This window comes from Leptodactylus fuscus, chromosome 2 (assembly GCF_031893055.1).
Source record: "Leptodactylus fuscus isolate aLepFus1 chromosome 2, aLepFus1.hap2, whole genome shotgun sequence".
NCBI classification, from domain to species: Eukaryota; Metazoa; Chordata; class Amphibia; order Anura; family Leptodactylidae; genus Leptodactylus; species Leptodactylus fuscus.
The window spans coordinates 165,138,135-165,152,912 of record NC_134266.1 but is presented as its reverse complement, the minus strand read 5'-3'; the positions used below and the strand labels follow the sequence as shown (position 1 = coordinate 165,152,912).

Sequence of the window (14,778 nt, the reverse complement as noted above, 5' to 3'; positions counted from 1 at the left end):
TCTGTCTGGCCCTGCCGACAACGCCAGCAGGCGTGCATGTATAATGAAGCTCCTGGGGAGCTCGGGCCAGGCCATGGAGCGCACTTCACTTTACCTATTGGAGGGCACCGCTCCCGATGTCTGTGCGACCTGCTCTGCCTCCGGCCCACTGTTTAAAAAGTTTGAGGACCCCTGATCTACAGTATAATATCTCTTCTCCTCAACTACAAAACAGAAGCACCTGGAAACACAAGCAGGACACTCGACCAAAAATAATAGTAAAAATTGTTTTTATTTGTTTAGCCACAGAATATTCCACAGCGCTTTACAAATCCAAATTTCACTAAAATTAGACAATCATATATACACAGAGACAAGGACACAGTCTTCCGAGGCATCTGTAATCCTCCCTGTGCTTGACTATGCAACTAGTAATGTCAAGCTAGGTCCCAGATCCTCTGACCGTGTCCAACTTGTCTCATTTAACCCGTGACCATTGATCCCTATAAGCTGTGCAATCTGGAGATTACAGAACTAAAACCTTAACCACTGAGAACTCTACTCAGAAAGACTAGAAATGTCTAACGTCATCTATAAGTTATTCCTTGTTATTCCTTCACTTACCATCACTGCTACAATATCCTTGTATGACTGGCATAACAGAAGTAAAAATGCCATTTGTGTCACCATATACAGTTGCAGCATTTATCTAGAATTAGTTGTAATTGTACCGAAGTACTAGCCTGAGTCTGGGACAACCCCCTCCCCAGTTTGTGGACACAGACTAGCTGTGAGATGTCTTCCTTACACTGCACACAGAAAGTGCTTCTCAACTCTCTCATTCAGAAGCAACAGCAGGATCATATAGAACATTATAGGAAAGTCGTGTCTTGTATTGATGTAAAGAAACTTCTTGAGGTGGGGTAGAAAGTTGCTATTTTTCTCCACAAGCGTCTGTAACTATGTTTCTCCTTTTTCACTCAACTATTCACTGTTCACTTTCCCCACTTTACTCTCCATAGACATCTACTATGGACAATAATCTGTGAGACCCCAGAGTATAATAATCGGAGACTCAGGGGAGGATACAAATATAAAAAACACTGTCCTAGGCTTCAGCGCACTCCCTGCCGATGTCGGCCATCTTCAATGATGTACGGGACGTCACTTGAGATGGGCTTGCGTCGTGACGCATAAGGACGCAAGCATGGCCCATGTGACATCTATGACGTCACCAAAAAAAAAAATCTGCAGCGGTAGCGGCTGTCGCTCGGCCCCCAAATGTCTCAGTCCCTGTGGCAACCACTACCGCTGCTACCCCGGTAGTTATGCCCCTGGTGGTGATATCAGGTTATTGCATATCAAATATAGTGCTTATGTATAAAATGTGAATATTTGGAAGATCCAGTAAAAAAAGATATACTTCTATTGTTTTCAGTTGCCATAGTAAAAGCCGATGTTCCGTATTCAGTAGTCTATTGATTGTGAAATTTCTTTTGATTCTTATGCTGATCACCACACACTGTAGATCCATCATTCATCCCCATGAATCAGATGAAGTGTATTTCCTGTAACCTTGTCTTTTGCCTGAACTTTTATTCTACTGGCCCAGTGTGAATATTCCCTGTGAATACGCTGCTATTGACTGTGCATTCATTTCCATACAGACATCCTTGACTGTGCACACAGATGACTGACAGCCTTGATATAGCAGTAAACCCATTACCAGCAGATTTGGCAGAATAGCTAAACATTTAGCTCCTATTGTTTTCTTTTCAGAAATACATTTCACCTAAACAGTGTAATGGATTGGTATGTGAACAATCCGTCACTTCCCCATTCTGTTATCACTGCAATGTAGATGTTGAAAAGCTTGCTCCTATCATCTATCTTATCTGTTCCAGCAGACATGTAGAAACGCACCGAGGCAGTAGAAAGTACAAGGGATCTGCCTACCTGCTTTTCACATTTCCACTTTGTGGGAAACCCTAACATTCTTAAAGGTGATCAAGAGTTTTACGACACTTTATACATTATTACTAGAGATCAGCGAGTAGTATTCCATCGAGTAGGTATTCGATCGAATATTACGGTATTCTAAATATTCGTACTCAATCGAATACTACTAGCTATTTGTAGTAAATATTCGATTCAGAACCAGCGTTGATTGGCAAATCAACGCTGGTTCTGCAGCAGGCTCATCCTTGCTAGTCGGGAGAGCTGGCAGCTTGCTGTTACGAGGGAGCTTACTTTTTCTCATAGGAATAAATTGACCAGCGTTGATTGGCCAGTGTACAGCATTCGGCCAATCAACGCTGGTTCTGCCGGAGGCTCATCTGTGAGGAGGTGGAGTCTAAGATTGGACCACAGCAGTCTCCATTGTATTTCTTAGTAAGGTGGTATGTATAAAGGGAGAGTCTGCTGGGAGAAAATATTTCATAAGAAAGTCTCAGAATAGATTCAAAACATAAAAGAAGCAGTACCCACCTTACCGATACCCCAAAGGTTTATTAGGTCCCTGTTAATCCCTTCTGGAAACGCCATGGCAAAAAACAATGCGTTTTACTGCAAATTTAATGAGATTCTGGCTAATCCCATACACACATTTCATTAAAAAAAATCTGCTGCGTGAAAACTGGAAAAGCAGCATGTCAATTATACCTGTGGAAAAGCTAGTGTTTTTCCCTATAGGTATAATAAGGGCAGAAACTCCGCAGAGGAAGACTCAGCAAAAACACAATGAAAAACGCAATGGAAAAAAAAGAAAGGCGTTTCTGTCACATTTTTAGCTGCGTTTCACCTTAAAGAGACTTAAAGGGGTATGTCCATGAACATAATCATATTCAAAATATAAACAATGAAAAGTTAAAGATGATCCAAATATAGGTAATTAAAAATTTTGCAGGGTTTTAAAGATTTTCTCAAACCATTAGTGGTGACAGTCTTTTGTCTTGACCAGTAGCCAGTGGATACAACCATGCAACTTTCTATGGTCTGGTACTTGTCAGAAAGCCAGTCATGAGAGGGGCCATACGGTGGCTCAGTGGTTAGCACTGCAGCCTTGCAGCGCTGGGTCTTGGTGTTCAAATTCTGCGAAGGATAAAAAACCATGTGCAAGGAGTTTGTATGTTTTCCCCGTGTTTGCATGGCCACAAAGGCATTTTACGTTTCCTGTAAAGTGGATGGGATTCTGGCTAAAACCATGATGCATCTTGTGAATCCCATCTGCACAGTGAGGTAAAATACGCGCAGCAGACACGGTTTTGGAAATCGGAGCATGTCAATTATACCTACAGAAACAGTGGCTTTTTCCCTATAGGTATAATTGAAGTAGAAAGTCCACAGAGGAAACCTCTGTGAAGTTTCTGTGCAAAGCCATGTGGGAAGAACAGTGAGGTGTTACTGCCACGTTTTTTTTCCTACAGCGCTTTTTCGCTGTGGGACGCTACATGGTACCTTAGCCTCACAGAGTTATTATTCACACAATTTTTGAGTACAGCTTTGTCTACAAGGAAGAACTTTTCAGACTACCAGACATAGTGTTTTGCCCCTACTTGTGCATTTCTACAGAAGAATGAACAAATCCTAATGGTAATTGCTGAGTGTAAACAGGGCATTAGTGGAAAATGTAAACAGTCTGCAACATGCTATCTATATGTACTAAAAATAACAATGATCATTTTTTCTCACATAGATACACAAAGCTAAAATAAACAGTATAAACTGTGCAACCACTGAGATGGATGAGGTGATTTCATTTGCTGATGATTTATAGGATTGCTTGTTTGTAGAAATAATATTATGGCTGGAAGGTGATCCTGCTCATAGTCGGTGCCTTACAGGTAGGTACAGTATATTACAGAGCTGATAGTGTACAGCATAGCAGATGCTACTTGGAATGGATAAACTACAAAGAATTACAGGGCCACTTGTGATAATATGTGACATCAATCCCACTGCTCACAGAAAGTTTTTATCCAGTAACAAAAGTTCACCACTTTGTTTTTCTACTGATCTGCATGTGGAGCAAATGATCACGCCTGTTTAGTATGAACCCAAGGTCTATCTGTACACTACAGCAAGAAATCCTGAGGTCTTTCAGGTCCTTATCTACAAATTATCATCTATAGTTCTAGCTAGAATGACAACATGTAATCATTCCAACCTGACATTCCACAAATGGTTTATATAGACTTTTTGTTTAACTTATGACTTATCACTAAAATACATCAAAGGTCAATAAAACGATACACATAACGATCATATCTATGGGTGCAAAAAAAAAAAAAAACAACAACAAAAAACACATTTTGTCCTTTGCTTCAATGCTACAAAGTGCCATCATAGAACTGTCAAATTGTAGCCAGGCACAACATTCCTGAGTTATGGTACAATCACATTATGCCATACAGCACAGTGATACTAAGGCTTCGTCGACGCGGAGGAATTTACCGTGGATTTGGGGGCTGATTTTGACGCCAAATCTGGAGCAGATTCCTCCCGGAATCCGCCTCTAATTGATTTCTTTTATCAGTTTATAATAAAGCAGTACAGAATGCAGAAACATGCCTCTCATTGATTTCAATGAGAGGCAGAGATCACAGCAAGATGCAGAAAAAGGAAGCATCCTGCTTGATCTTGCCACGGACAGCATGGCTGATTCAGCTGCAGTGTCAGCGGCTCGAGACTTCCTCCTGGTTTGGCCCATTCATCCGGGCCTAATCATCAGCAGAATGCCGTGACAGAATGCTATTGCACTGCATCGGCACTCTGTCGTGGCTAGACTGCGGCGAAAATGCCAGTGGCGCAGAATGAAGAGGAATTCCTCTTCATTTTCCACCATGTGAACATACCCTTAAAGCGGTTTTCCCACAAAGATAACTATATTTAAACTTGTAGACAATTAAAAGTTAAATATTTTTGTAAATATAAATAATAAATGTTGCAAAGTTTTAAATATTTTCCATTAGTGGCAACAGTTTTTTCTTTAGATCAATTGCTAATGGATACAACCATGAATGCAGGCACTTCTCAGAAACCCAGCCATGATTTCCTTTATGTGGTTGGACTATCTTCTCATGCATTTAGTGTCCCCACCTGACACTGGGCTTCTTACTGTACATAAAGTCATGATCATTTTAAAGGCTGGAGCTTAGAAAATAAAGTCATGTTTTACGTGAAATGTTTGTGTAAACGTAATACTGGTTAAAGGCATGCCCTTTAGGACTGCATGGAAAAGAATGTGTCAAAGAAGGAAATGTGATGTTAAGCTTTCTGCAGCCAAAAGTGAAGCTTATCAGGTTACTAAAGTGGAGAAACATGAAGTCCCTCCATTAAAAATAAACTACTACAAGTAGACATGTCAGCATTGGAAGGGTGGAGGGCCACAGCAAACTACTATCTCTGCAAGCTGCTAATTTTCTAATTAGGGGAACCCAAGCCTCATTTACTAACAAGTCAGGGGACCCTTAGGCTTGTTTCACATGACCGAGTTTCACCCGTCTGAGTTTGCCAGATTTACTTGAACTTCAAACCAGAAGAGGGACTCCTAAAAGTATAGTTGTCACGGGATGGTTAGAGTCTATACTATAGGCAATGTGTAATATATATTTCATGTGGAATGTATTCTCTAACCTGTTATATACATCAATGTGTAGTTGGCTGATTAGGGTCTAGTGTGTTAGCACATTGTATGCAAATACCTCTAACTAGTGAGGACCAGTGAGGACAATGGGTGGAGATAATCTGATCAGTGTCTCCAAGAAGATGTTGGATGGTGCATTGTCCATAGTAGACAGGGAGTCTGCTCTCCTTGGTATAGGTGAGGGGGGAAGGATCTGTGACTCAGCCCTTCCCACCCACAGATATAGGTGTAACAGTCTTAGTATATAGTTGTAGCTAGCAGTTAGTAAGTGTTAGCCGGCCTGTGCACAGCTCTGTAGAGAGCCAGGATTTAGTTACAGGACCAAGGAGCCAAAGCTATCATTGGATTGTGACTTCTGTGGACTTATTGTTATTACGGTTGATGTGACCGCCGCCGGCTACTAACCTTGTGGATTACAATAAATTGCTGTTGTCTCCCGACCTCTTGCGTCCGTGTTGATTCAAAAGACCATCCGGAGGAAGACGTATACCTTTGCTCCATGACAACTGGTTGGCAGCGGTGGGATCAACAGCGGACAGCGAGATGGACTACAGCAGCTCAGCGATTAATGGAGCCACAACCTCAGAATACAGGAACTGGACTATGGCAAGTCTACAAGTAAGGGCCCGGGAACTAAACCTGAGTTACCAGGGAAGAACGAAAGAGCAACTGATCGAGGCACTGGAGGAGATGACCCTGCAAAGCGACCATGAGGAGGGCTGCCCCCAGGAGACTGGAGAGATACGGGAGTGGCAGGTACAGACCCAAAAGAGCAGATGGGTTGTTTTGTATGAGGAGGAATTGGCAGTGCTGGGGCTAGGAGCAACTGCAGAGCAAAGGAGTAGAGCATTACAGAGGGCTCAGGAAACGGAGAAGGAGGAACAGAGAATGGTGCATGAAAAGGAAAGAATGGCGCATGAAATGCGAATGGCTGAGATAACTACGCGGAATTATAATCAAACGTCGACCACCCAGCCCAACAGTGAGAGAACCACAATATGTGTCCCATAAACACTTCAAGACCTTTGATGAAGCGGCTGGGGATGTTGATGGATATTTTCAGGACTTCGAACACCAGTGCCACCTGATGGAAGTCCCAGAGAAGGATTGGGTCCGGTATCTGGTGGGGCACCTACGAGATGGGGCTGCGGAAGCTCTCAGAGCCATGGACCCTAGTGATCAGCGGGACTATGAGGCCATTAAAAGAGCGGTGCAGAAGTATTATGCAGTCACTCCAGAGACCTACCGAGTTCAGTTCCGCTCTTTGTCTTACAATGGGGGAAGCTCCTTCCACATGTTCGCCCACAAGTTGAAGCAAGCATGCAAGCGCTGGCTAGAAGGAGAGGAGGCTGTCACAGTCGATAAGATCCTCCAAGTCATACTTAAGGAACAGTTCTTTTCCCAGTGCCCCGCTGAGATTCGTGAGTGGGTGCTGGAACGGAACCCAGCCACAGTTGAGCAAGCTGCTTCCCTTGCAGATGAGGGGCTGACAATCAAGCCGCAGTGGAAGAGGTTGTTTGCAGAGGAGCGGAAAAATACCACAATCCCCCAGACACCCTTCATCCAGCCACCCACCTTTCGTGCCCGGCCTCAGGATTACAATTCCCCCTCTACCCCTGCCCCAGCCCATCGGCCTCCAGCTATGAACAACCCTGTCCCTAGACAACGACCTACTGGAAGAATGCTAGAGCGCAGATGTTTTGGGTGCGGGCGGCCTGGACATTTGCAAGCTAGTTGCCCTGTTAACATGGGGGCACGGGCCACCGTGGCATCCCGGCCTATTCACTACCTGGGAACCACCCCTAGGACAGAAAGTGTGGCCCCATTTCCAGATGACCCCATGAATGACCCATCTGTTCCACCTCCAGGGGTCTATGGGATTCAGCCTTCCGCCACACATCCCGCAAACCTTCAGCGGAAGCACTTGCAGGAGGTCCTACTGGATGGCCGAACAGTTGTTGGATTCCGGGACTCGGGAGCTTTCCTAACGGTAGCGGACCCCCGAGTGGTTCGACCCGAGGCCCTAGAGGAGGGCCCTGGTCTTTCTATCGAGTTGGCAGGAGGTACTCGGAAACGTATTCCTAAAGCTACCGTGGAACTCGACTATGGTTATGGACCAAAACGATGCACAATTGGTGTGATGAGCGGGCTGCCGGCCGATGTTCTGTTAGGTAACGATGTTGGAAATCTACAGTGCCACTTTGTGGGAGCAGTGACCCGAAGCCAAGCTCAGAGAGACGCCAACATGGATCGACCGGATTTTCTGCCAGATGCCAGCCCTTCAACCCTACAACTTTACCATTCAGTACCGCCGAGGGAACCAACACCAGAACGCGGATGGGTTATCCCGGCAGGAGGACATATGAGCTATAGAGACTGATGTGCATTCCCCAATTTACCTGTGTAGGCCAATTGTGTCATGCACATGTTTTGAGAGGGGGAGGGGTTGTCACGGGATGGTTAGAGTCTATACTATAGGCAATGTGTAATATATATTTCATGTGGAATGTATTCTCTAACCTGTTATATACATCAATGTGTAGTTGGCTGATTAGGGTCTAGTGTGTTAGCACATTGTATGCAAATACCTCTAACTAGTGAGGACCAGTGAGGACAATGGGTGGAGATAATCTGATCAGTGTCTCCAAGAAGATGTTGGATGGTGCATTGTCCATAGTAGACAGGGAGTCTGCTCTCCTTGGTATAGGTGAGGGGGGAAGGATCTGTGACTCAGCCCTTCCCACCCACAGATATAGGTGTAACAGTCTTAGTATATAGTTGTAGCTAGCAGTTAGTAAGTGTTAGCCGGCCTGTGCACAGCTCTGTAGAGAGCCAGGATTTAGTTACAGGACCAAGGAGCCAAAGCTATCATTGGATTGTGACTTCTGTGGACTTATTGTTATTACGGTTGATGTGACCGCCGCCGGCTACTAACTTTGTGGATTACAATAAATTGCTGTTGTCTCCCGACCTCTTGCGTCCGTGTTGATTCAAAAGACCATCCGGAGGAAGACGTATACCTTTGCTCCGTGACAATAGTACTCTATGAAGATAGGAGTCCCTGCATCCAAGCAGAATACTGTCCCATACTGATTACAATAGTATGTCGCTGGACGCAGGGAGTCCTAACAGCAGAGGTAACTATACTGCTAGGAGTCCCACTCCCGTCATAAGATGCAGGCCGGTAAGTACAGCCCTCAAGGCTGAAACTCGGTCATGTGAATGGGGGAAGGGGGTTAAACAATGTGTTTTTCAGGTGCATTTATTTGAAAAGTACATATAAAACCACCTGTGTTTTTAAAAAGAACAAATACATTGTGTCTTTTTAGAACAATTGTAACCGATTTTCTTCATGCATTTTACATGGTTTTATCAAATATATTATTAATTGCCCCTGACAAATGCATTGTGTGAGGGCACCTCCACTGGGAATCATAATATGCACAAAATGGAAACAGCAGGTCAGCTTATATCTATTACAAGTTTCATATATTTACTCTTGGGGTGCTATTACACATCCTTGGTTTTACACGAGTATTTTGCATTCTTGATCAGTGTTAGTCATCTTTATCGGCGTAGAAAAAACAGCACATGCATTAATGGCAGAACTTCAGCATCCTTTTGAGGCCAAAGCGTCACGCATTCACATCACCCAATGGCTGTTAAGACTGCAGATAAGAATGGGTATGGGTGGGTATGCACACACCCACTGAAGGCCATAGTTGGGTCAGGCTTTAGCCACATGCGTTTGCTTCACTGTTTGGTTGTACACATTAAAAAAGAAAGGATCATGAGATGGGTTTATTATTTTCACCTAATAACTCTAGGTACAAAAAACACATGCCAAATGTCTATGAGCGAGTGCAGGCTGAGAGCACAGTCTATAGACAAAAATACAGTATATAGCATCATAATTTTCCAAGGTGGTTTCTTCGTGAAACCCAGCGGAGCAAGTGACAGCAGTAGCCTGGAATAGCAGGATTTGTGGGAGCTGAGCACAATCCCAGTACAAACAGGGACACTGCTATGTGGGGCTGCGACTCCATTGCTGTCTGAAGAGCTTGTCACCTCCATTCTGTGACTCTACTCTAAAGCCACTGTAACTTCAGTGAATTGTTGTGAAGACCTACTGTCAGCAACAAATGTCTCAAGTAAAGTGAACCAGTGAAACCATGATCTATGAATCTAGTGTGTGCTTTTCATTCCTACTTCTGACAGCAATGCCATAATAGTGATATGGCTACCCTGCTCATCCTCTTGGTTAGGTAATAAGCTGCCTTTATACTGTGGGGAATCGCTCAGGTAGATGCTTGGTAGCAATGCAGGAAACAGGGACTCAGAGACTGAATTACTCTCAAGTTCAGCATTTATTTCACTTGAGGTGCATAAACTGCCTTTGCAAAGGCACAAACAAAACTAAACAAAAGCCTTCTTGGCTGAGAACTAACTTATAACATAAGAACCTGTTCCCTGACTATATAGGAGCCTGTCTGCCAGACTCTCACTCTGGTAGCAACAACGGGTGGCACCTGGTTTGTAGGTTCTGTTTGGACAGGTCAGCTCTGTCAGTGTGGTGCCACAGCTACTAGCACTACATACAACCAAATATCAGGACTTGATTACACAGCTGACCTCCCTGGTGTGGGTCTTTACCAACACCCTTTAGCTGCCTGGCTGGAATATACCTGTCCTCCCACACCACACCCTTCACTTTCTCACAATACATACACATAGATTATTAGTATATCCACTACTGCAAGTGGTTATTGACATTCAACATAAACACGATTTCTTTGTAATACAGACATTGCAAGGAAATATCAAACTTGTGCCCTACCGCAACATAAGTCTATGGCATTGACATAGATAGCCAAGGACTATATTTGACTATTTTCTTCAGCTCTATAGTGATTGAATGGAGCTGCAATTCGCATGCTCAGCCACCACTCCATTCATTGTCTTGTAGCTGAAGGGAACGATTAGCATGGGACCCCTGTTTTGGCAGTGGGGGTCCATACAGTGTATAGATGATAAGGTATTAAGAACAGAAAAACTCTTTAATATAAAAACTTGATTGAAACAATTGGTCATTTTCTATGATGTGCTAGACTAGGTCTATTTGAATAACATGTACATTTAGTCGCTACGGTACGAGAGAATGATCAACTACATACAGTAAATGCTATATATAGGATGACATAACATGTTGACAATATTGTGACATAGAATATTAACTCTTTCAATGACTTGTTTTCTGATGCTGCAACAAGTTATCACACTGACAAAGTCAAAGTAAGCTTTTGCTACATCTGCTTATGATGCATACATTACATGCATTCATAATTACATTGTAATTATATTAAATGTCTTGTTTCCATATTAACACAACTTAGGAAACAACTCCTGGCTGTCATTTTCTATGTCTAATCCCAATCTAATGTTATGTAAGCCATCCAGTGAAATGAAAGAGAATAGCAGCACCTGGAAGCCATAAGCAGTGAAGTTACAGTATGCCTGGGGGATATGTTTCACTCCTATTGTTGATCAAATTCTTCTTGGGGTAGAAGGAATTTTCTTTCTAGGTATGTGGAAGTATATGCACCAATTACTAGCTTGCACTTCTTTACTTGGCAATTGTAGAAACAGTAGCTAACCTAAACATATCCTGGGAGATTATTAACCAGCTGATATAAAATGAATGTACTACATTCCCAGCTAAACCACACAAAGTACAATGCATAGGAACAAGTAAAAGAGCAAACTACAACTACTAATAAGCCGTAATGATCCACCTTCTAATAGACTCTTGGAAACAAGACACAATTTGCATTAATTCAAGTACTATTCAGCCTGCAACAAACGTCTCTATCAGAATAAAGGAAATGGCTTGTCTTATGCATTGTACAAGAAGGAAGTGGTTTGCTAAGTCTGACACAGAAAGTCGCTTCAAAATAAAGCAGTCTAAACTTAACAGGGGGAGAAAGCGTTTCATGTTTTGTGAAAACACACAAATAGGCACAGGCATGCCGCATTCCTCAAGATAAAAATGTCAAGCCTGTAATCTAAGACAATCCGCCATCCAGCCATCTAGAAGAAAACCCCAAAATACCATTTATTCTGCTGCAGTTTAAAGGGGTTCTCTAGATTTGCAGAGCTAGAAGTTAATGTGAAGGACATGTGGCACGCTCACACTTTGTAACATGTGATGGTTTCCAGAGCAGTAGAAAGAGTTTATAAACTGTTGTCCAATACACATCTCAACCAGGCACACACGGGTGCTAAGAAGCAGCAATGTCCTGGCAGGAGGAGTCCGAAAATATGCAGTAACTCTATAATGGTGCATTTTGTCACACATATCTAAACCAACATAGTACTGAATATACTTCTAGAGCTTAAACAGTTCTCACTTACTACACCAATGTCAGCAAGTCAATCAAACTGAAGGAGGGTGAATGTGTTAACTACATGCAAACAATGCCATTGATCTGATCTGTATAAAGTTCCCCAATACAATAAATGTGATCATATCAATTTATTGTATAGACGATAATTGGAAGGGAAAGCAGAGCTTACGGTTTGCTAGGATTGGAACAATTTTTCCCATTTCAGTACAAGCAAAACATGATAAGCACAGAACAACATCCCAATGTTTATCTCTAGTTCCATCTGCTAAGAGTGAAAATTGTCAACCCAGCCTTATGTGTTATATGCAAAACGACCATCCCAGCCACTTGAGAGAATAATTAATGTCTATGTAAATTTCTGTATTCATGTCTGGCAGGCGCTAAGTAAATACAACATTGAACGCTTACCAGCTAATATTTGCATACTGGTAATAAAGTGTAAAGTCATATAAGGTGGGGGCTAATAGCATGAGACGCACATTCTTCGGAAACACTGAAGCATCCAGATGTCTGCTTTTATGATTGACTGGATGAACTTTTACCTAATGCTCAGTGCAGACCGCAAAAAACCAAAATGTAGTATTTCGCAATCCCTCCGCCACAGCTGTTGGGCCACAAGATCCATGTACTGGTCAGAAGGCTTTCTAAAATGTTTAGACACTGCTGGAGGGTCCCGAGGTGTTTTCATCCCTATTGAAGCATATTTTACTCATAACTGTACCTTGAAAATCTATCACTAACATATTTGACGTGCCTCACAATTGTCACATGGCCAAATACATATAGCGACTGTGCAAAAATGGGCAATAAAAACTGAAGTCAGGGGCCACACGGTGGCTCAGTGGTTAGCACTGCAGCCTTGCAGCGCTGGAGTCCTGGTGTTCAAATCCCGCCAAGGGCAGAAAACCAACTGCAAGGAGTTTGTATGTTCTCCCTGTGTTTGCATGGATTTCCATCCCATATTCCAAAGACATACTGATAGGGAAAAAAAAATGTACATTGTGAGCTCTATGTGGGGCTCACAATCTACATTTAAAAAAAAAACCAACAAAAAAAACTGAAGTCAGACATGCAGAAGTGAACGGTTTTCTATATGTTGTGGTTTAGGCACAAAAGATTCTAAGTTTATTGGGTATTGTATGTATATATGTATGTATATATCAGTGATGCTGAATAAATTATCACTATAACCATAAATGCATTGACCTGTATGCAAACTGTTTCCAAAAACAACACCTTGTACCTATAAAAAGGGGAAATATAAAAAGCTTGCTTATATATTTAACACCTGAATTCTTGTGTTTGCTCTCCTCCACCAGTCTACTCTGTCCAGTGTATGTATTAGATCACAGAGATGTTGCGTCCAAAGTTATCTATCGCCATGTGACCTCATCATCCAATGCCTGCCCATAATGTGACGTCACCATGGGTGAAACGTCTTACTGATTTCAGCAAAACTGGGTTGAAAGAATTCAAATGGGAAGAATATAAGCACATTTCTTCTTCCTAGTTTCAACAGGTTTTAGGTTGTTAGAATACAACTTGGAAAGAAACCTTGAAGCCACAGAAATGTCAAAGGGCAAATAAGACCTTGGTCATCACAGCCCCCCTTAAGAGTAAGAATGCTATAAATCAAGCCCACCTCCCTAGAGGTTTTTTTCGGATTGAGACGCCTTCTAGGCAGAGCAGATGTTGTCTATCAGTCCACGCACACATCCTGCTGAGAGTACAGTACATGTGAGGCTGGACTGTAGCCGCTGTACTCTAGCAGCCATCACCTTCTGCTTCCAAAAAAGGCCATAGACTATTTGATATGAAAAGTAACACAAGGCAAACAAACCAGCATGTGTATTCAATGGCATCCATACATGTAGCACCATGTCAGCCCATGTATATAAGGCAGCTTACATTATATCAGTATATCTCAGCAGGGACAGGTCTGCTGCTGTTTATTAGAATACAGTGCAACGTTTTACAATCTAATGTGACAATGAGCAACAGGTCTAAATAGTGCAAAGTGTCAGAAAACCTGGAATATGGCAGCCTGCATGTGCCAGCTAGGCACAGGGTGACACATGTGCACACACTATAGCTAGATACATGCACCTTATATACTGAGCGCAGTTTCCAGAGTCCCTGGACATCACTTGTGACTAAACTAGAGAGCCCAGTACTTACAGCATAGCACAGCCTCCTGTCACAGAACACCGACTCCCCAAACATGGCAGCCCACGGCTCCTCCACACCACTGTCCTAGTCCTTACAGTAACAAGTCGTACAAGGACCGCTGCTTTCCACTCCGCATCCACATTGTTGTAATCCCACAGCCAGACAGACAGAATGAAGAGGAGTGAGTGAGAGCAGGGACAGGCACGGAGCTGGGAGCCGGAATGGAAGAGCTCCCCCTAATGGTCAGCAGGGAGATGACAGCCGAGCGCTGCACAAGCAGCTCACAGACACACAGTCTAATGGCAACAGTCAGGGCGTAGTAGCAAGGGTTAATATGGAAATAGCTAGACACATACGTACAATAGGTCTCCTTAGTCTAAAGAAAATAAGAATAATTACAATTTGCAATTAAAAAAGTGTTTTAAAAAGTTCATAAAAACATCAAAAAAGCTGCTTAATTATCATAACAATTTTACATCAGTTACTCAGAAAGGAAAGGTTATTTCTGCCTCGGTGCTGTACAGGGTTATACATTGCAAGAGCTATACCTGGTAAACTAGTTTTATCTCCCCCCCCTCTGTC

At 42.8% G+C, this 14,778-nt stretch overlaps 1 protein-coding gene across 2 annotated transcripts in view; it reads right to left on the bottom strand.

The window, feature by feature from the left end:
* Window positions 1-14,360, bottom strand: part of ARHGAP6 (Rho GTPase activating protein 6) — a 227,241-nt gene extending 212,881 nt beyond the window's left edge. For both annotated transcript variants that reach the window (XM_075265043.1, XM_075265042.1), the window contains exon 1: window positions 14,206-14,360. In XM_075265043.1, the coding sequence (XP_075121144.1) occupies window positions 14,206-14,250 (45 nt within the window). In that variant the 5' untranslated portion in view covers window positions 14,251-14,360. The remainder of the gene's footprint in view (window positions 1-14,205) is intronic.
* Between the last annotated feature and the right edge of the window lie 418 nt (window positions 14,361-14,778).